The sequence below is a fragment of the Electrona antarctica genome (assembly GCF_951216825.1).
Source record: "Electrona antarctica genome assembly, contig: scaffold_118, whole genome shotgun sequence".
Classification (NCBI taxonomy): Eukaryota; Metazoa; Chordata; class Actinopteri; order Myctophiformes; family Myctophidae; genus Electrona; species Electrona antarctica.
Genome location: NW_027638083.1, coordinates 243,068 through 267,997, shown reverse-complemented (window position 1 = coordinate 267,997; position 24,930 = coordinate 243,068). Strand labels below are relative to the sequence as shown.

At 45.1% G+C, this 24,930-nt stretch overlaps 1 protein-coding gene across 1 annotated transcript; it reads right to left on the bottom strand.

Annotated features, from left to right (window-relative positions):
• On the bottom strand, positions 1-12,686 carry LOC306918399 (epithelial membrane protein 1). Its single transcript, XM_079531299.1, has 5 exons — positions 12,565-12,686; positions 9,357-9,444; positions 2,130-2,238; positions 654-794; positions 1-288 (listed from the first exon to the last, which is right to left on the bottom strand). The coding sequence occupies exons 2-5, from the start codon at positions 9,432-9,434 to the stop codon at positions 128-130; spliced, it is 489 nt and encodes a 162-aa protein (XP_079387425.1). The 5' UTR covers positions 9,435-9,444; positions 12,565-12,686; the 3' UTR covers positions 1-127.
• Positions 12,687-24,930: the final 12,244 nt, after the last annotated feature.

Genomic DNA, 24,930 nt, shown 5'->3' with positions numbered 1-24,930 from the left:
TGTGTGTGCGTGCGTATCTGTGTGTGTGTGTGTGTGTGTGTGTGTGTGTGTGTGTGTGTGTGTGAGACTGTGTGTGTGTGTGAGAGAGAGTGAGGGGATGGGGTTGATGATTGGGGGGGGGGTACTACTAGTTTGCCGTTTTCTTGCGTAGGACAAAGTAGACGATTGAGGATATGAAGGTGATGGAGAAGGAGATCCAGGCGAGGATGTAACAGTGTCCGTACGACCCGCTCTCTTGGAGGTGGAAGCGGTCTGTGTAGATGGAGGCTGCGATCATAATGCATAGGCCTGGAGGGGGAGGGGGAGGGGGAGGGGGAGAGAGAGATATCAGTGGTGGGAAAAGTACTCAACGTTTGTTACTTAAGTAAAAGTATCAATACTGCACAGTGGTGGAAGTACTTGTATTTGTACTTTACTCTCAGAGCCAAAATTCGTACTTTTACTTCACTACAATTATTTGAAAACTTTAGTTACTAGTTACTTTGGCGATTTTAATTTTGATTATAAAACATATATTAACCACTTCAACCCTATACATTTCGGCCATTTGAAAATAGCCGATCTACAAGCTCACAATGCGTCGCAACGTGACGCATTGTGACACTGAAACAACACTGAAACAACACTGAAACAACACTGCGCTGAATACTTACATGCCAGGAACTGGAAGATCCCTGAGAGGGTGAACCTCTTTCCCTTCTCCAGAGTGAAGAGCTGAGCCACAAACACAAACAGCCCCAGGATGGAGAATATGCAGGCTAGCACCGAACTGGCCTGCACTGCCTGGAGGTAATCTGCAGGTGGCGCCAAAGAGACGGACAGACAGAGACACACGCACACACAGAGGATAAAGTGAGAGATGGCAACAAGCTGAGTGAGTATTTGTGGAAGCATTTTGAGAAATTTCCCCTGAACAAATTGCAACAGGTTTTTGTTTCATACATAGGTTAGTAACAACATATTGCCGTCACCAGAAATGTGATGAGGTCATTACATTTGGGCAAGTGGCTAAGGCCATTTTTAGCCCAAGGAGTGTTTTTTCGTGCAAAAGAAACGCTTGCAATGGATTCAGAATCATGAAAACAACATAGTTTGACATGTCACATGCTAAAGCAGAATGACATTTTGAATATATATAAGTTGTTAATTACTTTAGCATGTTTCAATATGTTCCACCACTGGGATTTCTTAGGACTTTTGACATGTTGACTAACAGATTTATGAGCGTTTCTGTTTCAATTTGTTTTAGGTTAAGCCCTTTGCCAAAATGCCTGCACTATAGTGAGTACACACAATGGCACACCCAGCAAACAGCGGATGACATTGTGTTGACACATCTAAGAATGGCCCCTTCAAGAATCTTGTCAGACAAACTCGTGGAAGCTATGCCACAGGTGTTACTTACAAACAATGTTCACACACGCCGTGCATATTTAGAATTGTGAAACGCAGACTGGTTTTGTTGGAAGAAATGCTGATTGAACTGTAGGCCTAGTTATTAGTCAGAATGGTAACAGAATCAGTGATCTTCATTTTGTAGATATGAGATGATTTACACAAGTGCCATGTTGTGTGCACCACTGGGGTTCAATCGGTGTCACGGCTAATATCGACTGCGATACGCAACTGCTGCGTGACAGCTGGAGGGGTTACTGTAAAAACACACATGCACATCACTATCTATGTAAAATAACGACGCTAATATTGTATGTTCACATGCTTCATTATAATTCCACTTGAGGCTGTGTGTGTACTCGTATGATGCATATAGACCAGACGACCTATATGCACCTGAGGGCCAAATGCTACTGCCACACCCAGACACCCTACCCTCTCCCTGCTGCCTCGACATGGCTTCCTTCCCCAGCCTTGACTGAGGATGAATATACAGCTCGTTAATCTATTCTAATCTATAGACTCAATTACATTACATTCACCCATTTGCACACCATGCAAGGCACCAACCTGCACATCGGGAGCAATTGGGTGTGTGTGTGTGTGTGTGTGTGTGTGTGTGTGTGTGTGTGTGTGTGTGTGTGTGTGTGTGTGTGTGTGTGTGTGTGTGTGTGTGTGTGTGTGTGTGTGTGTGTGTGTGTGTGTGGTGTGTGGTGTGTGTGTGTGTGCGTTACCTTGGGGATAGCTGGGGATGACGGGGAGGTCGGTGTAGTTCCCGCCTACCCAGCGGGCCCACACATCAGTGGATATTTGTACTCCAGCCGTGGTCGTTACCCACCAAGCCTGGACAGGGAATGAGGCACAGGTGAGCCTCATCATCATTATGATTGATGGCAGTGGTGGAAAGTAACTATAAGTTCATTTACTTAAGTACTGTATACTTGAGTACAATTTTGAGGTATTTGTACTTTACCTGAGTATTTCCAATTTCAAATAGTTTTACTTCTACTTATGTCTACACTACATCTCAGAGACAAATATTGTACTTTTACTCCACTACATTTATTTGAAAACTTTACTAGTTACTATAGCTACTAATTACTTAGTTTTTGGTTTTTGGTTACTATTACAAAACAAACATTCTAAAACGGTTAGTCCACAATACGTGATTCTGATTGGCTGGTATCCGTTGTAAATCTCACGATAATCCACACCTTCAATCATTCCCAGCTGATCCCGCAGCTCTATGAACTGGGGAAGGGGAGCACTTGATTGCCTTACACACGCTGGCCGTGTGGGGCGTCTAAGCACCGCCCGCGCTCATATGACCTTGAATGTGTGGCTCCCGGCGGCCTCGTAAAAGACATCAAGCGCCTCCTAATCCCCCGTCACAGAGACTGTCCGAGTAGAAACAAGGAAGTGTGGCTCGCTCTGGTGGGCGCAAAGTGTAGCTACTTGTGTGAATTTAATAGTTGTATTTGGTTAATATTGCTATATGTTTGTAACCGTTTTAGAAAAGCAATAAACCATAAGAGGTCTCAGTTTACCGGGCATGAAAGGGTCGAAGACCCTCTGCTACGCGTCAGGTCTCACTACGCCTCTCAGCCATTATGAAATACCCGTAACCTGAGACCTCTTGTGACTTATTGCTGCATCAACCACTTCAGCCCTATAGATATTTTGGCCATTTGACAATAGTCGATCTTCAAGCTCACAATGTGTCGCGATGCGACGCATTGTGAGCTTGTAGATCTGCTATGTTCAAATGCTTTTTATACATTTGAAAACTTGAATTGGCACATATTCTGCATAATGACTGAGTACTTTAAGTATATTTTGATGCCGATACTTTTGTACTTCGGCGAAGTAAAAGTCTGGAGACTTTTGCTTCGTAATGATAATGGAAATGCCTCATAACACTGAAGTGATCTTATGGACTCTCTCGGACACTGATGCATCTAACCTGTGAGGACCTATACTCTCATTTATCTGTTTATATATACCGACTTCTGATAAATGTTTTGTTTATCATCGTTGTTGTTGTCATTTTGTTTTGTTTTGTCTTTTGTTGTTGTCTCTTGGTCTGCTGTATTGATCCTCTCCGCACTTTTCTTTTGTGTTAAAAAAAAAAAAAAACGTCCGGAGACTTTTACTTTGTAACGGAGCACTTCTACATCGCATACATCGATACTTTTACTTAAGTAAAACATTTGAGTACTTATTTCCACCATTGATTGATGAGACATTTTAATTAAATGTTTGACTTGGACATAGACAGCCTATAGCGCTTCATTGTTGAGAATCATTCAGAATATTAAATGTTTGACTTGGACATAGACAGCCTATAGCGCTTCATTGTTGAGAATCATTCAGAATATTAAATGTTTGACTTGGACATAGACAGCCTATAGCGCTTCATTGTTGAGAATCATTCAGAATGACTTGGACATAGACAGCCTATAGCGCTTCATTGTTGAGAATCATTCAGAATATTGTCGAACCACATGATGAGCCCTATGGCTAGAGTACCTATTCTAGGAATGTCGTAATAGCAGGTGAACGTTTGGTAGAACCTGGCGAACATTCTCCAAATATCGTGCGGAAATAGTAGACCTGTAAGGCAAGGTCACAACGCGACACGCAGCGATGCATTGTGAGCTTGAAGATAGGCTATAGGGCGTCGCAGTCCCACACCCTGCGAGGGCACCGGAGGAGAATTGACCTATAGCTAAGCCCCCTCCCCTGTGGTCCAATCACAGCTAAGCATAACATGGGCTAGACAAACCTCTCCACCAATAGTTTCCCTATATGATAAAACATTGTTTTAAAAAAGAAATGTCACGCACATATTTTTCCAGTGCATTATAGGCCTTGTTGATGGATTTGGAAGAGATTTTGAAGGTCTGGTTCCAAAAATGAACCAGTATTTAATGTGTAAAATCCATGTTATTTGGAATGAATGAGCCTGGCTGGAAAGTGTCTTAAGTGGGAGTGTCTTAAGTGGGAGTGTCTTAAGTGGGAGAGGCTAAAGGTGAATTCCGGGAATTCACCTTTAGCTATGGGAAAAACATGAATGGGGAATTCAATTCCCCATTCATGTTTTTCCCATAGACGTTTCAAAAAGTATTTGTTTAAAGACCTGTAAGTCTCAGACAAAGCCAACAGCCGACAAATCATGACAATAAACACATTTATTCGGGCCGAACAAATAATTAGAAAGAAGAGGTCAGGGTACAACACTTTTTTGTTTAAACGTTTTTCTCCTTTCTAATTCGGCCCAATTTTTGTTTGTTTATTGTCATGATTTGTCAACCGGGCTGTTGGCTTTGTCCGAGGCTTACAGGTCTTTAAATGAATACTTTTTGAAAAGTCTATGGGAAAAAAATGTATGGCCAATTCTCTTCTGGTGCCCTGTCGTTCTGAAAGGGCGCCGCTCTATAGGGTTAGGGATAGTGTTAGTTCGGAATTATGGGAGGTCGAAATAATGACATGGAACCCTATTGTCACTGTTTGACATGTGCTGTATATATGGTTCAAGTGGTTAATTGAATGTGTACAGTTGGAGGCCATCGATATTGTCCTTTTCTTTTTGCTGAGGTTTGCGTGATCTGCGCAAAACCCCTTTTGGTGTTTTAAACATTATGTTAATTAATAATTTAGCTATTGAAAAATAGCAGATCTACAAGCTCATAGCGCGCCACCGAGTGGCGCGCTATGAGCTTGTAGGTCTGCTATTTTTGAAAAATCGTGAAAATATTTATTTCAGAAAACTGGAGGATTTCTTTAAATTTTGAGGTCAGGCCTAAATGGGTCAAATGATAAGGGACAATATCGGTGGCACCCAACTGTACATGACTGTCTGGGTTTCGTTGCAAAGGAACAGCTGATAGTGTGAAGCTCGTTAATTTATAGCCTCTCTTTTGGAAATGAGAAAGAGGGCTTTCTTCGTGCGGAGCAGCAGATTGCGTAAATATGACTGACCTGCGGGGCAAAAGAAAAGAAGTGAATAAGTGAATTGCCCAAAAGAGGAGAAAGAGGAGGGTGGAAAGTCTAATTAGTGAGCTTTCCGAGAACAAGGGTCTGTGTTGTTGGGGTTTGTCCTCAGCGCACCATGTTCTGACATGAGTGTGTGTGTGTGTGCGTGTTTGTACATGAGTGTGTTTGTATGTGCGTGCGCTCCAGGCAGAGTGAAGGGGACAACAGTCAATGGATGGAATGCACATCTGTGCCGAACAGGGATTCCGCAAACACATTCCACACGGCGCTCTCGCTCAGGTATGCGACACTGAACTTGCGACGCGGCGCGGCGCGGCGCGCACGCACGCACGCAAGCCTGCGCGCACGCACGCAAGCCTGCGCGCACGCACGCAAGCCTGCGCGCACGCACGCACGTTTTAGGTAAAAGTATCAATACTGCAATGTAGAAATTCTAAGGGGCGACTCACACCTTTAAAACATTGATGCATGCTTGTTGTATGAATGTTGTAAGTGTCATGGCCGCCCCAATGCATTTCCAATGGAAGTCACATTGGAAGGTTTGATACAACATTTTGGACTACAAGCTGTTGTATGGCTTTTGGCTGTGTTTCGACTGCCCCCCTTCCCCTCATACAACACAAATGTTGTGTCAAACCATGTGACTCCCATTGGAAATGCATTGGGGCAAGATGTATCACACCCTTTGTATACAACAAGCATACATCAGTCTGTTGCGAAGGTGTGAGTGAGGCCTAAATGTATACTTGAGTGAAAGTGCAAAATGTACTTCAAGTACCAAAAGTAGAACGTATAAGTACTCACTATGCAGAATGTCTCATTTCAAAATGTCAAACGTCTAAAACAAATTAAATCTGTGAGCTTGTAGATCGACAATTTTCAAATATCCAAAATGTATGTTGTATAGGGCTTTAAGTGGTTCATGTATGTTTACATCTAAAAAAAAGTAACTATAGTGACTAAAGTTTTCAAACAAATAGTAGTTGAGTAAAAGTACAATATCTGAATCCGAGATGTAGTATATAGAGCAGAGAGTAAAAGTATTGGAAAATACTCAAAGTAAACTTAATTTACACCCTTGGTATGCAGGCCTGCTGCCTGACAGCTTCACCCCCACATCACATTTAAATGGAGGGAGCGTACAGTAAATAAACAACACAAGGAGTGATGACACCCGAGTCGATACTGTCCCGAGTTCATAAATATACTACCCGCCACAGAAGTATGACACCGATGTCATGCAATGTGTTCCCGATGACGGATGTTTTACTAGAGAGAGAGATTAGGGCTGCAGGCCTTTTGCTGTATGATGAAAGGCAGCGCATGTCAATCATTCACCTGTCATTCATTCATTCATTCATTCATTCATTCATTCATTCATTCATTCAACTGGGCGTCCCGAGTCTGGGAATCCCACGTCCTGCATGGTTTTCCATCCTATAGTCCCTATAATATCGGTATAATTCACCCTTTGTCAAGTCCCGCCCCTGGTTGTGCCCCTCCTCTTCGCACCCATTGGTTGCAGTTTCGTGGTTGGACAAAAATCCTCTCTCTCTCCATCCACTAGGCTACCGTTGAAATGTTTTTCAGTTGCTTCATATATATTTTCCAAAAATTATGTTTTAGCAAATTCAACATAAACAAGGCAGAACCAGAAACCAGAAACCAGAAAGAAACTGCTGGTTAGTCAGTCAGGGACCAATCAGAAGGCTGACAAAGGGTGAATTGCATATACCCTGAAGAAGGCAGTTGTACCTGCCTAAACGTTGGTTCCTACTCTGCATCCTAATAAATAATCGGCACATTGGCTATCAGTGTGTGCAGCCACTCTTTTGTCTTTTTAAGACTCATCTCTTTAGATGTTTCTGCCGTGAGCTGCAGGCACCACTACTAAGACTGGTGTGCGTTTAGCATCCTCCTACAAAGGGTGAATTGCATTCACCTGCAGGCGTCCTGGATCTCAATGAGCCTGTATAGACAAATTCCAATACCCCAAATATCGGCCACTCGCTCACTCACACTCGATCACTCCAGCATGGCGGTGTTATTTTTTTGGGGCCGTTTTTTTTTAACCAGCTGCTGTGTAAGCACAGCTGGTCAATGTTCTCTCTGCGCTGCTTTCACGCCCACTTGCTGTATAGTTGAGACCTATGTTTCTCATTGGCCGATCGTCCTGATTGGCTGCCTCGTCTCTAGGCAACCACACACTTTTTTTTTTGCCTCTAGCCGACCTCTCAGCCATGGGATATAACTAAGGCAGCAGCTGGTTATTAATTTATGTCATCAATGCTTGTTTTTGTTTTTTGTTCTTTTATTTATCGATATATAGTAGCTTGACAGGAAATGGGGACAGAGATGGGAGGGGGGGGGGCACAGCAAAGTTTGTCGGGATCGGGACTCGAACCTGCGACACACTGTCGTGCTGGATTACCAGCCACGGTGCCCCATGGACCGCTAAGCCGGTGTTATTGTGGAATTGGTGACCTGCCGAAATGTGTGACCGTGCATATTGTGGACTTCACACAACTTACATGGAGGTCTTTAACATGCGTGGCCTGAATACACTAGATTGAATAAACTGTGTCGATTTACGTTCGGACACTGACGACCTGTGATTGTCTACTACACATACGATACGTCACATATTTCATCAGGTCACCAATGTCACCGTAACACCCCACCATGCTGGACTGATGGAGTGGCCGAGATTTTAGGTATTTGGGCTTATATCAGGGGTTCTCAACGTTTTTGGCCGGGGACCCCCGGAAATGCTTTGGCAATGTCTCGGGACCCCCGCCCCGCCCCCTCCCGACCCCCAATATAAATTGACTGCTACAATAACCTTAAACCATTTTGGGCGGGAACCCCTTTTGGTGTTTTAAGCATTGTTATAATTTAGCTATTGAAAAATAGCAGATCTACAAGCTCATAGCGCGCCACCGAGTGGCGCTACGAGCTTGTAGGTCTGCTATTTTTGAAAAAAAGTGAAAATAAAATTTAAAAATAAATATTTTTTTTTTTTTGAAAATAATTTGGGGACCCCCTAAAATAATTTGGCGACCCCCCGAGGGGTCGCGACCCACGGGTTGAGAACCCCTGGCTTATATGACAGACAGACTGACATGGATGGATGCCTCTCGCACTCTAGGAGAGAAAACCAGGAGCGGGTCCCAGAGTTGCTGGATCGAGGGAAACACTTAACACTGTGATCTGTCATCTGTCATATTCTCCACTATAGAGCTGTGCCTCCTGAATGCATACTGCAGACTGAAAAAGGAAGAATAAGTCTGCACACCGTTTTGAAAGCTCCCTAAAAACCTTATTATTTAACAAGGCGGGGAAAAAACACAAGGTTTCGGCCTCTGTGGCCTTCGTCAGGTATATTGAATATACCTGGGAATTTACCCGGGATGTGCGTGCACCTCCTGACCACCTTTGCATAACGTACATACACATTATCTTTCACTTGTATAGCTTTGTAGCAATCATCTATACGCAGAGACAACACGAGGGGTGTGCAGGTGTGCAGAGACAACACGAGGGGTGTGCAGGTGTGCAGAGACAACACGAGGGGTGTGCAGGTGTGCAGAGACAACACGAGGGGTGTGCAGGTGTGCAGAGACAACACGAGGGGTGTGCAGGTGTGCAGAGACAACACGAGGGGTGTGCAGGTGTGCAGAGACAACACGAGGGGTGTGCAGAGACAACACGAGGGGTGTGCAGGTGTGCAGAGACAACACGAGGGGTGTGCAGGTGTGCAGAGACAACACGAGGGGTGTGCAGGTGTGCAGAGACAACACGAGGGGTGTGCAGGTGTGCAGAGACAACACGAGGGGTGTGCAGGTGTGCAGAGACAACACGAGGGGTGTGCAGGTGTGCAGAGACAACACGAGGGGTGTGCAGGTGTGCAGAGACAACACGAGGGGTGTGCAGGTGTGCATGTGTTTGTGTGCTGCTTTACTTACATTATCGATGGTGGCGACTAGGAGGAGAATGACGCCTAAGATGTGAAGGACAAAAATGGCTGCTAGAAGAATCAACATGGCTGCTGTGCTGTGGACAGAATGGAGAGAATTAGAGAGAGTGCTGATAAAAAAAGTGTTGAACTTGAACTTGTTATTATGAAGAATTTGCAGGCAACATGTCTGAGGAACCAGGTTACTTTTGTACCTGTAACAATAAAGACGTGACCTAGAACTTGAGACAGACAGACAGACAGACAGACAGACAGACGCAGGTTTGTCACAGTCGAGGCTATATGATTGACAAGTAACAAGGGCTCCAGTCAAGGTTGTGCCTGATCTCAAGACACACACACACACACACACACACACACACACACACACACACACACACACACACACAGAGAGAACAAGGGCCCGTATCTGGCACCCGCTCAGGGTGTGGCCTCACAACTCCTAATTACTCTCGAGTTTGTAACTATAAACGAACTGCTAACAGGCTCCCACAGAAACGCAGGAAGACTTCAAACTAATCGTCTTGCTGCGTACGCATCATCAAAAAGGTAAAAGATCTTGAGGGAGACATATCACTTAAGGACAATTGATAAACATATGAGATAAGACTCCGTCAACCCCAGGGTGGGAGAAAATGAATGGAGTGCGAGCGATAAAGTGGGATGCTGTCGTCTGTGGACGGATGAGTTGGGGCTTGTCTCGGGCTTCCTACCAAACACGCCACTCCTTAAAATAACTGTAGAGAGAATACCTGCTTCTCCACTGCCTGGTGGCTGGAACACACCCAATTCATTCCTCTTTTCAATAGGCACACCGTGCACATTATGCTAATGAACGCACACACACGCACAAACGCACGCACTTGCACACACGCTTACGCACGCAGACGTGTGTATAGTGTATACGATAATCCTCAAAAACCTTGAAACTGACTTACACGTCGACAGACGACGGACGACACCATATATCATTCATTGATGTCCAATTTACAGTGAAACCAGGAATATGCGTGCAATATGAGTTCAAATGAGTCTTTGATTATAGGACTATTACAACAATTTGAATTTGGTCAGTTAGTTAGTTCTGCCCAGAGCTGCATGTTTGCTTGGAACTTTTTTCTTATAATATCATATTTTTTTCCAAATTGTTTATAGTGTACAGTATGTTATTACGTCATTGTGTCCAGTAGGGAGGTTGTACTGTAGGTGTGACCTGGAGAGGAAGCACATCTGGATGGAATGTGGCAAAACACACATGCGCACGCACACACACACACACACACACACACACACACACACACACACACACACACACACACACACACACACACACACACACACACACACACGCTTCATTGCTTGTCTCCGTCAGTATTCTACACCTCTCTCTCTTTCTCAAACAGTGTCTCATTATCTCTCTAAACACACAAGCATACACACACACACACACACACACACACACACACACACACACACACACACACACACACACACACACACGTGATCAAGTCCAATGCACCCCCCCCCCCCCCCGGGTGTTATAGCTACCTAACAACTATAATCACCCCACTCTGGGCTTTTGTAAATATTTCTTTAGACAGAAGATGTCTTGTATTATCTCCGCCAGAGTAGAGACCTACGATATACAGTTATGACCCTAACCCTAACCCAGAGTAGAGACCTACGATAGACAGTTATGACCCTAACCCTAACCCAGAGTAGAGACCTACGATATACAGTTATGACCCTAACCCTAACCCAGAGTAGAGACCTACGATAGACAGTTATGTGAATGTTTGAATTCACTGAAGCTCTTGTTACGACGTCAACAACAAGGAACAAACCCTGGGGCCAATGAGCTCGGCCCTGCTGCTGCTGCTGCAGTCGGGACGCTTTAATCAAAATATCATTACTTTGATCAAAGCCTGATCTCTTTCAGAATTCCATGTCTTTCCCCAAAAAACAAAGGCGTGTCTACAGACGGTTCCCTGAGTCCGCACGACTAGATCTGGTCCGGATGGATGTGGCACGACTCCATCACACAAAACAGAACACATATGGTTTCTGGTGCAGCATTGTGAGTATATATATATTTAAAAAAAACATTCAAATAATAATAGTCGGCTGGTGCCTTTTCAGGATTTCCATGGTAAAAAGTTGCAGACACTCTGAAAAGGACTTGAAGAACTTACATCTACTAAAATGTTAGGAAGGGACTACAGTGGACAAGAGATCCAGACACAGTATAAGTCATTTTACACATGGTTGCATGCTGAAAATGGCAGATCTAAATGGCAGATCTACAAGCTCACAACGTGTCGCGCTGCGACGCGTTGTGAGCTTGTAGATCGACTAGTTTCAGCAAGTGTAACATCAGCCATTACGACGGCATCAAGGCCCGCCAAAATACATTTTAGTCGACTAGATCAACTGTATATTTAGTCGACTGAAATCTTACTATATATAGTCGACCAAAACTATAGACTAACACTAAAACATTCCAGGTGACTAAAATGAGACTAAATGAAAACTATTCAAGAGACTATATGACTGAAATTAAAATATAAATTTGCTGCCAAAAACACTGCCACCAAATTAAGTGTGCATTTTACATCCATATGAAACCATCTCCAGAGACCACACCAGTGGCAAGTATATATAATACTCCTAGTGTCGTTTTAATTTATAGCCTATACTCCCATCAGTCACACAACGGTGTCTCTTATTGCCGAAAAGAACTGCTTTATCGAGCTAAAAAAGCTTTGCTGCACAATGAAATGTAATGAAATCCTGTGTTCATTTGACTCAAGAGTGTACAAATGGACCGTCAAATCGAATTAACACGAGGGGTTTGGCAGATGCACACACAGTAGACACCAGTGAGCAGTCTACTCTGAGCACCAACTTAAAGTTATTCCTATAAATCAAACGTCCTCTTATTCACTCTTCATTTTGTTTATTTATTTTTTCATCATGAAGGAATTTCTTTCCTGCACCGAAAAGTCTTGAGAGTTTAAACTGTGCATTTGACTCTATGAGAATGTCAATTTATAGTTACAATAATTGTACACTCTCAGTTACATTATGGATAAAAGGATCTTACCGTACGTGTGCCTTGTGAGAATAAAGAACATACAACAATACAAAATAACTAGAAGTCAACTGAATAAGGAGCAAAAACAATAATCATAACTTACTTTTCTGGTGTCTGGCTGACTTGACTGTCCAACAAACCAGTAACTCCTGCTCTCTCTTCAATACAAACTTCAGACTAAACGCACAAACACTCACGTCTAAACCCTTCTGCCCACTTTTGCCCTGCCCTTTTTTTTTTTTTTTTTAAGTCCACACCCCAGACAATCCTCACTCACAGGAACACGCCTCTCTCTCTCTCTCTCTCTCTCTCTCTCTGTCCGTCCCTCCCTCCCTCGTCCCTCCATCTACACACCCACCACTGTTTATTTACAGTTTCACAACTTCTTGTGGGCATGGCGATAGATTTTCATCGCTCCAGTCTGTGTCACTGAGCTGATGTGACTTTTCTGGCAAGAAGAAGAAGCCGCGGCCGGCCTCTGACTCACTGATGTTCTGGAACGGGGCGGGGGGGGGGGGGGGGGGGGGACTCCCATAACAACACTATAGTGACTGGACACTGACAATAATTCTACAGCCCATGCTGTAGCCATGGAGACCGACAAAAGCACCCTGGCAACGATTGGAATCACAATGTTACTGTTGCACGCGCGCACACACACACACACACACACACACGCACACACACACACACACACACACACACATGCACACACACCAGTGTTAATTTTTTCACAATATTTTGAGTTAGTCTTAGCCTTTTGAATAACACACCATTTAGTCTTAGTCTTATTTAGTCTTCTGAAAAATCTTAGTCGACTTAGTCTTTAGTCTTAACCTCTTAAACCCTGCAACATCGGAGTTGGAACCGGAGACCGATTGGGTCTCCATTGACCCGCTGAGCGCTGTTCAGAGGTGGACAGCCGCTGCCCCCGCCCGTGGGGGCAATGGGGCTCAAGAGGTTTTAGCCCTAACCACACCAAAGGGTCACCATGCAACTCCTTGGGTCCAAACGGTTGCAAGGAGTTGAGTTCATGGTGACCCTTTGGTGTGGTTTGGGGCTGTTGAATTCAACCAGTTGAATCACTTGGGACAACGTGGGTCAACGTGCAACAGGACATAATATCGATTCACACCGCTGGGACAACACGCTAATAGTCTCGACGCTTTGCTGCATGTGGTTAGGGCTTAAGTCAACAAAATTAACACTGGCGTGCACACACACACACACACACACACACACACACACACACACACACACACACACACACACACACACACACACACACACACACATACTTACACACATACTTATTCACTCTGAAACTCAGTACAAACGTGTAAGTGTCACTCCTGATCCCCATCAAGGATGGATTGTCAGGATGAAGGAATGCAGTTGGTTTGGAGAGAGGCCGAGCGGTCCAGGCACCTCCAGCCTGACCGTGTGTGTCGCGGGTTCGAGTCCCGATCCCGACGACCTACTATGCTGCGTGTCTGCGCGCACATGTGTGTGTGTGTGTGTGTGGGGGGGGGGGGGGAGGGGGGGGAGTGCAACACAGTGCAAGTCATATAGCTTGAGAAGGAACTGAAAGTGAGAGAGAGAGAGAGGGATGGAGAACGAGAGAAGGGGGGAGAGAGAGAGAGAGAGAGAGAGAGAGAGAGAGAGAGTGAGTGAGGGATGGAGAACGAGAGAAGGGGGGGGGAGAGAGAGAGAGAGTGAGTGAGGGATGGAGAACGAGAGAGAGAGAGAGAGAGAGAGTGAGTGAGGGATGGAGAACGAGAGGGAGGGAGGGAGGGAGGGAGGGAGGAATGTTGGAGTGAGAGAGAGAGATGGAGAGAGAGAGAGAGAGGTGGTATTTCTCATGAGTTATGCCCATTAATCATTTCTCACCATCGTCGCTGTATCATGGCTGCGTGATGGTGGTGACTGCTATGGTTCATAATAACAGCATGACTGTACAGCAGGTCAGCATGAGCCATAGTCATGTGTTCTAACACAACGTCCACTATATCACACACACACACACACACACACACACACACACACACACACACACACACACACACACACACACACACACACACACACACACACACACACACACACAGAGAGAGAGAGTCACAGGGACGTGACCCCTGCCCTTTTACCCGTCTGTAAAACAACTGCCCTCTCCAGACCACGAATGCAGCATTTACTATGGTTGAAGAAATGCACATGCCCTGATTGCCCTCCTCTCCTTTCCATACCATACCGGAAGGCAGCTTTCATATCAGGAGATTTGCTTTCTTCTCCTGAACTTGAACAAGTGCATTGAACAAAATTTGTTTAGAAATCCATGTCGTTACGGACGGTTACACCGCACCTCCACTAGCTAAAGAGTGCTGGGTTGTGCCCCGAAAATAGCTGATCTACAAGCTCTCGATCGTGACCTTGTAGATCTGCTATTTTTGCCTCTCTAACACTCTCTGCAGGTCCCTGGAGAGTCATGTCAGTCCATCCCAGCCCCAGAGTCATGTCAGTCCATCCCAGCCCCAGAGTCATGTCAGTCCATCCCAGCCCCAGAGTCATGTCAGTCCATCCCAGCCCCAGAGTCATGTCAGTCCATCCCAGCCCCAGAGTCATGTCAGTCCATCCCAGCCCCAGAGTCATGTCAGTCCATCCCAGCCCCAGAGTCATGTCAGTCCATCCCAGCCCCAGGCACTGCACTGCAAAACCCTGTCGTATGGTCATTGCAACGTGTTGTGTTGCTTGTAGATCGGCTATCTTCTTAAAATATGTGCCTATAGAGCGTAGATCTGCTATTTTTGTCCAAAGGTGCCCTAGCCTTACAGGATTTCAGCCCCTAGCTCTGACACCATCTACACGTCCCTGTCTGGGAGTGATGGGGCAAATCCGCCGGACTTGTCAGGCATCAAAGCCTCTAGAGTCTATGTGCACAAACTGGTGGGAGAGGAGATGAGGATGAGGGTTTTATTATTATAATTATTCATTTTTCATCAAAGAAATGACAGCAACAGTGGACAATATTTAATGAAAATGTCCATAAGAGCGAAACTGGATTTTAATGACTTGTTTGACCAAGTTGGGAAACGTCAGTGTAAATGTTATTTTATTATGCAATAGACTAGCAATAGACTAGCGTCGCAGTCTGGCGTTCATGACGACGCCAGGCCCAGGAAATAATTCGGAAATAATTCGGAAATATATGAAGACAGTGTTCTACAATAGTTGGCCCAATAGCATGGTCTCCTGCGTCGAGGCACCTGTCGATCCGCAGGTGTGCAAATGTTTCTGCTCTTTTAACTTCTTAATATAGGAAACTGTTTTCATTGTGCCGTTCAAGCGTGGGCGGCATGCCCCCTGAGGCATGTAGGGAAATCCTCCCAAGCCAAATATAGTCAGTGGCCACACCCCGGAACATGACCTACACTGCTCTACCATATATAATAGGAGTCCTCCACCATGCTGAGGTCACATGGAACATGACCTACACTGCTCTACCATATATAATAGGAGTCCTCCACCATGCTGAGGTCACATGGAACATGACCTACACTGCTCTACCATATATAATAGGAGTCCTCCACCATGCTGAGGTCACATGGAACATGACCTACACTGCTCTACCATATATAATAGGAGTCCTCCTCCATGCTGAGGTCACATGGAACATGCACTACACTGCTCTACCATATAGGAGTCCACCTCCATGCTGAGGTCACATGGAACATGACCTACACTGCTCTACCATATATAATAGGAGTCCTCCACCATGCTGAGGTCACATGGAACATGACCTACACTGCTCTACCATATAGGAGTCCACCTCCATGCTGAGGTCACATGGAACATGCACTACACTGCTCTACCATATATAATAGGAGTCCTCCACCATGCTGAGGTCACATGGAACATGACCTACACTGCTCTACCATATATAATAGGAGTCCTCCACCATGCTGAGGTCACATGGAACATGACCTACACTGCACTACCATATATAATAGGAGTCCTCCTCCATGCTGAGGTCACATGGAACATGACCTACACTGCTCTACCATATATAATAGGAGTCCTCCACCATGCTGAGGTCACATGGAACATGACCTACACTGCTCTACCATATAGGAGTCCTCCTCCATGCTGAGGTCACATGGAACATGACCTACACTGCACTACCATATATAATAGGAGTCCTCCTCCATGCTGAGGTCACATGGAACATGACCTACACTGCTCTACCATATAGGAGTCCACCTCCATGCTGAGGTCACATGGAACATGACCTACACTGCACTACCATATATAATAGGAGTCCTCCTCCATGCTGAGGTCACATGGAACATGACCTACACTGCTCTACCATATATAATAGGAGTCCTCCTCCATGCTGAGGTCACATGGAACATGACCTACACTGCTCTACCATATATAATAGGAGTCCTCCACCATGCTGAGGTCACATGGAACATGACCTACACTGCACTACCATATATAATAGGAGTCCTCCTCCATGCTGAGGTCACATGGAACATGACCTACACTGCTCTACCATATATAATAGGAGTCCTCCACCATGCTGAGGTCACATGGAACATGACCTACACTGCACTACCATATATAATAGGAGTCCTCCACCATGCTGAGGTCACATGGAACATGACCTACACTGCACTACCATATATAATAGGAGTCCTCCACCATGCTGAGGTCACATGGAACATGACCTACACTGCACTACCATATATAATAGGAGTCCTCCACCATGCTGAGGTCACATGGAACATGACCTACACTGCACTACCATATATAATAGGAGTCCTCCACCATGCTGAGGTCACATGGAACATGACCTACACTGCACTACCATATATAATAGGAGTCCTCCACCATGCTGAGGTCACATGGAACATGACCTACACTGCTCTACCATATATAATAGGAGTCCACCTCCATGCTGAGGTCACATGGAACATGACCTACACTGCACTACCATATATAATAGGAGTCCTCCACCATGCTGAGATCACATGGAACATGACCTACACTGCTCTACCATATATAATAGGAGTCCTCCACCATGCTGAGGTCACATGGAACATGACCTACACTGCTCTACCATATATAATAGGAGTCCTCCACCATGCTGAGGTCACATGTTTTGAAACAGTACTCAAATGTTTTACTTGAGTAAAAGCATCAATACTGCAATGTAGAAGTATACTCCGTTACAAGCAAAAGCCCGAAATTCAAAATGTACTTGAATAAAAGTACAAAAGTTATAAGTACACATTTTGCACAATGTCCAGTTTCAAGTGTTCAAATGTATTACAAAATATCTTCAAATTTCTCAAATGGCCGACACGTATACAGGGTTGAAGTGGTTTAAAAGTGTGTAATGATCAAAATCAACATCAAAATCAAAATCAACAAAGTAACTAGTAACTAAACTTTTCAGTAAAAGTAGAATATTTGCCTCGATCTGAGATGTGGTGGAGTAGAAGTAAAAGTACTGGAAATCGGAAACACTCAAGTAAAGTGCAAGTACCTCGAGATTATACTTAAGTACAGTACTTAAGAAAATGTACTTTACACCACTGGTAAGTAAGTACATGATGCTGCCGCACCGCCAGAAAGCTGAGTCAAAGACAGACTACGTGTTTGAGTATCATACTGGTCTGCTTTCATTGGCTTGAGGTGTGATTCACCAACAGGATAATAACAACAGTCCACACTGACAATACTATGACCTCACATGGTGCAGGAAATCCTCGGAATGCTTATAGCGTTTAAAAGCAACCTGGCTTCTTGTATGTTCACATTTCAGAGTGGCCATGCTGCGCGCCATTCATATCATTGGAGCACATCATACATGAATGCATCTCTTTTACGCCTTGTTCTTGATTTCAAACAAAAGAAACGTCTGGATATCTGGACATCTGGGAACTTTGGTATCGTGCCGCTTGCTTTCCTTTGGCAAAAAGGCTACTGGAATTAAACTTGGTATTTCAGTAATGCTATGGTTTGTGTGTGTGTGTGTGTGTGTGTGCGTGCGCGTGCACGTGTGTGCGCGTGTGTGTGTGCGCGTGTGTGTGTGTATAAACTAGACAGAGCATGACACTTGAAAGTTGGAATGTTTAGCGTAGCGCCACCACAGGAATGTTCAATAACACGGTCGCCATGGTGACAGAGAAAGCTTTCCAAGCTGGCGTGCATGACACAAATGACCGTCGCCATGACAACACTGTCTGTCGCGCATCTCGTCTCCCATTCTAGTACCTATCTTGTCCCGTGGTGTCATTAACGCATTTAGGCCTGACGTCGAAATTAAAAAAATGTCTTTTTGTCGTACATAAAGTACCCATGTGCTCAATATTTCATATCAAGGACCCCAAAAATTATATGTGATTGGCCGCCGACCCCCCATCTGAAAATATGTTGTTCCAGGGACCTCAACAGAAGCAAAGATTTGAGTTAAAAACGATTTTTCAAAAATAGCAGACCTACAAGCTTGTAGCGCGCCACTCGGTGGCGTGCTATGAGCTTGTAGATCTGCTATTTTTCAATAGCTAAATTATAACAATGTTTAAAACACCAAAAGGGGTTCCCGCCCAAAATGGGTTAAAAGAAAAAAGTCAGACTTGAATTTGAATGTCTCTTTCGTCCATTCAAATTCTGCCATTTGAATGGCTTGGGGTGGGTGTGTGGGGTTGAATGGCTTGGGGTGGGTGTGTGGGGTTGGGGGACAAGGCTTCTTTTATCCTATTGTACTAGGGCACCATAATGCGTTATCACTTTCCATACCGTACTGTACCACTATCAGGCTCCATCTGGGCCCGTAGCACTTGCACTAGCCTCGACGACCTTACGGGTGTATGCAAAAGCTAAACTCATGTCATTACGCATTTTATTAGATTTAAAACTTTTTATTATTATTATTTATTATTTCATTTTATGTAGCACGTAGCAATCTATAATGCATACCCATAGCTTCACTGCCCATATAATCTACTGTTAGACAGATATTAGGTTCTATTAGCATATTACATATTTCTATGTATTTGCTGTATTACCTTGCATTGTTGTTGCTTACTGTAAATCGCTCTGGATTAAGAGCGTCTTGCTAAATGCCTAAATTGTGAATATTGTGTATCACTGATGAATGATGAATTGAACAAGAGTGTCGAGTCTTATCTGTTTCCATGTGCTGTGGTTTGAAAGTCAGACATGCAGTAAATCCCTTCTAAATCTATTGTGGGGCACCACACCTAGCTGTATACCTCCCAGACTGAGTCTCATCATCGCTAGATTCACTACATTAGAGGCTACACCCTCGCTTACAGACCCCAAGGTGACGAAGTTCAAACAACGCCCCATCAGCCAGCGTCTGCTGGGGTGCGTCGCCTATATGTCAGTGACTGGGCCTGATATTTGATTTGGGGGGGGAAAAAGAATAAAAAAAGATAAATATTTGATACTCGATACATCTGTGTTCTGCCAAACAAACAAGCCCTGAAGATGAGAAGGGGGAGGATGAAGAGAGTAGAGCAGAGCAATAGCAGAAGAGAGAGAGAGAGAGTATGAGTTATGTAGAATGTATTGTAGAATGTGGTTGGACCTGATTCTGTCCTCAGTCGTCGGCCCCACCTCACACAGGTGAGGTAATGGGCCTGTGTGTTTGTAGCTTGGGGTGCAGCCAGTGGTGGAAAAAAAAGAGTACTCGCATGTTTTACTTGTGGTAAAAGTATCAATACTGCTATAATGTAGATGTACTCCGTCTCAGTTACAAGTAAAAGTCCGGAACACCCAGCTCGATCAGTTCCCCCCCTTTCTAATATTGCAACCTGAAACTTTAATGTGGGCATTAATTTGACTGCATTGTACACGCCAATGCTGCTTGATGCCGTGTGTCCCCCTGGGGGGGGTGGGTGTGTGTGTGTGTGTGTGTGTGCGCGCGTGCGTGTGCGTGCGTGCGTGTGTGTGTGTGTGTCTGGGGGTGGTTGGGTGGGGGCTAACTAAAATACAGGTTCTGTCTATCACCAAACACAACCCGACGAATCACATGCCTGTGTTAACTTTTGAAGAGGACCAATAGCGTTGCCTCGTTCAACAAAACACTAGCTCTTTTGTTGTGCACATCATTTCTAATCAGTACTGGAAAAACTAGAGTCGTAAAAAAACAACACACAAAAAAGAAAGCACTTGGAAGTGGAAGTCGGAAACCCTTGTGATATTGTCTCGTATAGTCGCCCAGTGTTGTGTGCACAAGTATTAGGGACGACGTTTTGTGAAGATATTTTCTCAGGCTGGTTCAAAGGGTGCATCTGTTCATTTACAATCCGTGGTTTAGAGTTCATTGTGGACTCTCCAAAGAGTTGACTGCATGGGTTAACCCGTTTTGGGCGGGAACGCCTTTTGCTGTTTTAAGCATTATGTTATACTTTAGCTATTGAAAAATAGCAGATCTACAAGCTCATAGCGCGGCACCGAGTGCCGCGCTACGAGCTTGTAGGTCTGCTATTTTTGAGAAATCGTGAAAATGTGGCACAAATCATAACTTATTTTCAGATGGGGGTCGGTGGCCATGCAATTACATATCATTTTTGGGGTCCTTGATATGAAATATTGAGCACCACTGATATAGAAACATTAGGTATTTCAGAAAACTGTCAGGATTTATAAGACATTTTTTTAAATTTCGACGTCAGGTATAAATGGGTTAAGCATGCTATTGAGCACCCTTTAGTTTACACAATAGTGTGGTATGCTGCACATACTGTACCAATGATCACTTTCACATTACTGTACGCTAGTGCATGCTGTATAGATACTGACATACTGTACATTCTTTGCTATATTTTATCCCACGATTTTGTAACCCATTTTTTCCACCCAGTGTCAATTATCTAATGTAATCCTGGGCGCTACACTTCCTCTGCCGACCTGGGGAGAGCAACAGACTGACCTCATGCTTCCTTCAATGCATGAGGAGTCCAAGCTGCTTCTTTTCACCTGACAGGGGAGGGGGGGGGGGGGGGGAAGTTACCCCAGGTAGGACGTATAGCGTGTGGAAGGAACACGTTATTCCAACCACTTCCTTACTTAAGAAAATGTACTCCACCACTGCAGGTATATAGTTGAAATGGTTGTCCTTAGACATTCCAATAGAGATGCTTAGGTTTAGGCATGGATTTGGTGTGGTTGAGGCCAGGGTAAGAACCTGGTAGAGCGCTTAGCCAATGAGATTGCATGGCCTTACACCGTACTTATACTCCCCGATACTGAGCTTGTATAAATCAGACCGCTGCCAGTTCAGGAACCACAACATAGTTGGTGTTTTTTTGCCAGGTGCTTGAAAAGCATCCACTATACCAGTGGTTCCCAAAGTGGGGTCCGGGGACCCCCAGGGGTTCTTGAGGGAGTTCCAGGGGGTACCCAGCTAAAATGATAGTTTGGAACCAAATGGGCCCTTATGAGTCTGTAACTCTGAGTGTGCAAATGGAACCAAATGGACCCTAACGGGTCCATTTGGTTCCATTTGTACACTCTCAGAGTTAAATTAACATTAATTTTACGATATAAATTGGGGTCCCAGAGATAGAAATGCCATTAAATGGGGGGTCCGTAGCCTAAATGCATGTAAAACTGAGGGTCCTTGAAATTAAACTGGTTGAAAATCACTGCTAGAGCCGTACAAATCTTCTCTTATGGGGGTCCCTGGCATGTCTTTTCAAATGGGGGGTCCGTGGGATAATTAGTGTTAATTTGGGGGTCCTTGACATGAAAAGGTTTGGGAACCACTGCGCTACTATACCTCTAGTATAACGACCGTAGTGGACACTTTTCAGGATTGGCTGCCTCGTAGGCCGCCTCTATAAGCCAATTGGGAGACTTACCCATAAACCCATAGTCTGAACGGCATAAAACCCATACTCTGAACGCTGCAACGTGAAGCCGTGAGCGGGACAACGACCAACAGTACAGTGAATATTGACGGGACAACGACCAACAGTACAGTGGGATAAAAGCTCACCTGAATTGACCAAAAAAGTGACATCAGTGGGTATAAACATGGGGTGGCGTATAGTTCGTTAGCCCACTTAAGCAGGTTGAAATCCCTTAATGAAGGTGTTTGTGAGGAGCCCCACCACCTGTGACGGTGTTGTTGCCACACCGCCGTGTGAAAACAATGGCAGCACACTGAGCCGCCTCACATCGCCTCACATCGCATGCCATGTGGACTGAACGTGACCACAGGAAAGTCACTGCATGCCGCCTTTTACACAATAGTAAAGCTGCATGTCTGTGGTCGACTGTCTTGTTAGTCTGTCTCTCTCTCTCTCTCTCTCTCTCTCTCTCTCTCTCTCTCTCTCTCTCTCTCTCTCTCTCTCTCTCTCTCTCTCTCTCAGCCTCTGTCGTTTCTCTGCCTTTTATTTAGCCCAGTTTAGTGTATATATGGCCGCGGCCGCGGCGGCCGCCGCGCTAGCCGCCTTTTACGAAGAAAGAATGCTGTCTAGAAGAGCACCGTTTCCCAAACAGTGGGTCGGGGACCCATTTGTGGGTCGCGGATACATTTTTATGGGTCGCTTGTTTTTTTTTTGTTTCCTACATTTTGTTTTTAATTATTATAATTTTCAAAATAATATTCCAAAAAAGGTTTTCATGAATTAATACCAAATTAAACGATTTTTATAACTAATTACTTGAATAAATGTAATACTTTTGAAAGAAATTCAATAAAGTAGAAAAGCTGATGTTTAAGTAGTGGAAATAGGCCAAGCTAGGGCGTGCCTGACTCAAACAGACTTCAATATAAATCTATGGAATTTACATGAGAACAAAGTTTTAAACTATAGTAGGTGTGGATAGTAAGTAGTGTGTGAACGCTGTCATACTTTGTTGTATGATGTCGCACGCCAACCTACAATATAGACCTTTAAAGCTTGTGACGTGTAGATCAGCTATGTTTTGGCGTAAGATGCGTGTGTGGTATAGTACCACCACGGAGCATGAATCAAGACATTACACAGCATCACGGTGGCCAAACGGATAGCGGAGCGGTCTTGATACCGGAAGGTCGCCAGTTCGAATCAGCGGTCCGACACGTTAAAATGACCACCGCTGAAGTGCCCTTGAACAAGGCATTGAACCACTACGATGAAATGTGTTCTATGAGCAGGGCCTGGCTGGAAACAAGTTCTTGAGCTTAGCCCAGATACCCTGGGTAAATATAGTAATCATCAATCATCATCATCACTCCCTTCAAAGACACTTCTTGAATTGCTGTTATCAAAGAAAACATAACCAGGTGGTTCGGGCATCTGGTTAGGATTCCTCTCGAGCGTCTCCCTAGGGGGAGGTCCTCGAGGCATGTCCCACTGGGAGGAGACCCCCAGGGCAGACCAAGGATCACGTCCCACTGGGAGGAGACCCCGGGGCAGACCAAGGATCACGTCCCACTGGGAGGAGACCACCAGGGCAGACCAAGGATCACGTCCCACTGGGAGGAGACCCCCAGGGCAGACCAATAAGGCGCAGTTGGAGGGATTACATCGACTCACTGTGGCCTTGGAGCGCCTCGGGATCCCCCCAGGAGGAAGTTAGCTAATGTTGCTCATGGAGAGGGAAGTCTGGAGCTGTTGCCCCCGCGACCCGACTACGGATAAGCGGTTGAAGATGGAGGGATGGAGAACATAACCAGGATTTGCAGGGGACGGTTGTGGGTGTACTTTTGCGCAAGTTTAGGAAAAACTGCAGGTGGGCTCTAGTCTGTGTTGAAACTCTCTCACTCACCTCACCCACGCCCTGTTGTTGACTAATTGGAAACGTCTACAATCCCCCAGATCCCGCTATGCACACACACACACACACACACACACACACACACACACACACACACACACACACACACACACACACACACACACACCTATATCCCTGAGGGAATGATACATACACAGCCATAGGCTCATGGTGTACAACAAATTTAAACACACACTCTCTCTCTCCTTCCTCCCTCCCTCCCTCTCTCTCCTCCCTCCCTCCCTCCCTCCCTCTCTCTCCTCTCTCCCTCCCTCCCTCCCTCCTCTCCTCCCTCCCTCCCTCCCTCCCCTCCCCTCCCTCCCTCCCTCCCTCTCTCTCCTCCTCCCTCCCTCCCTCCTCCCTCTCTCTCCTCTCCCCCCTCTCTCTCCTCCCTCCCTCCCTCCAGACAGACAGACTGTCATGTGTGCTCCAGGGATACAGGACCTGCTCCCCAGCATTTTGAACAGTGAGCAGACAAGCTCCGATTGCTGTTATTGGCCTGGAAGTATAGAACTTATCATGGTTTCCATGTCGTTGCATGCAGCTGTGACATGTATAACTCATATACAGTATATATGCCCTGAACATTCTTCTCCTTGGTGGATCTGATATTTTCTAAATATGTTCCTACATTGGAAAACATGTAATGGGACATGCTGTATAATGA

Bases quoted from the DNA above. Each gene is read 5' to 3' on its own strand.
- LOC306918399 (XM_079531299.1), bottom strand. From the start codon at position 9,434: ATGTTGATTCTTCTAGCAGCCATTTTTGTCCTTCACATCTTAGGCGTC. The intron at 2,239-9,356 runs GTAAGTAAAGCA...TTCCCTGTCCAG, and splicing joins TAGTCGCCACCATCGATAAT to GCTTGGTGGGTAACGACCAC. The intron at 289-653 runs GTAAGTATTCAG...CTCCCCCTCCAG, and splicing joins GATCTTCCAGTTCCTGGCAT to GCCTATGCATTATGATCGCA.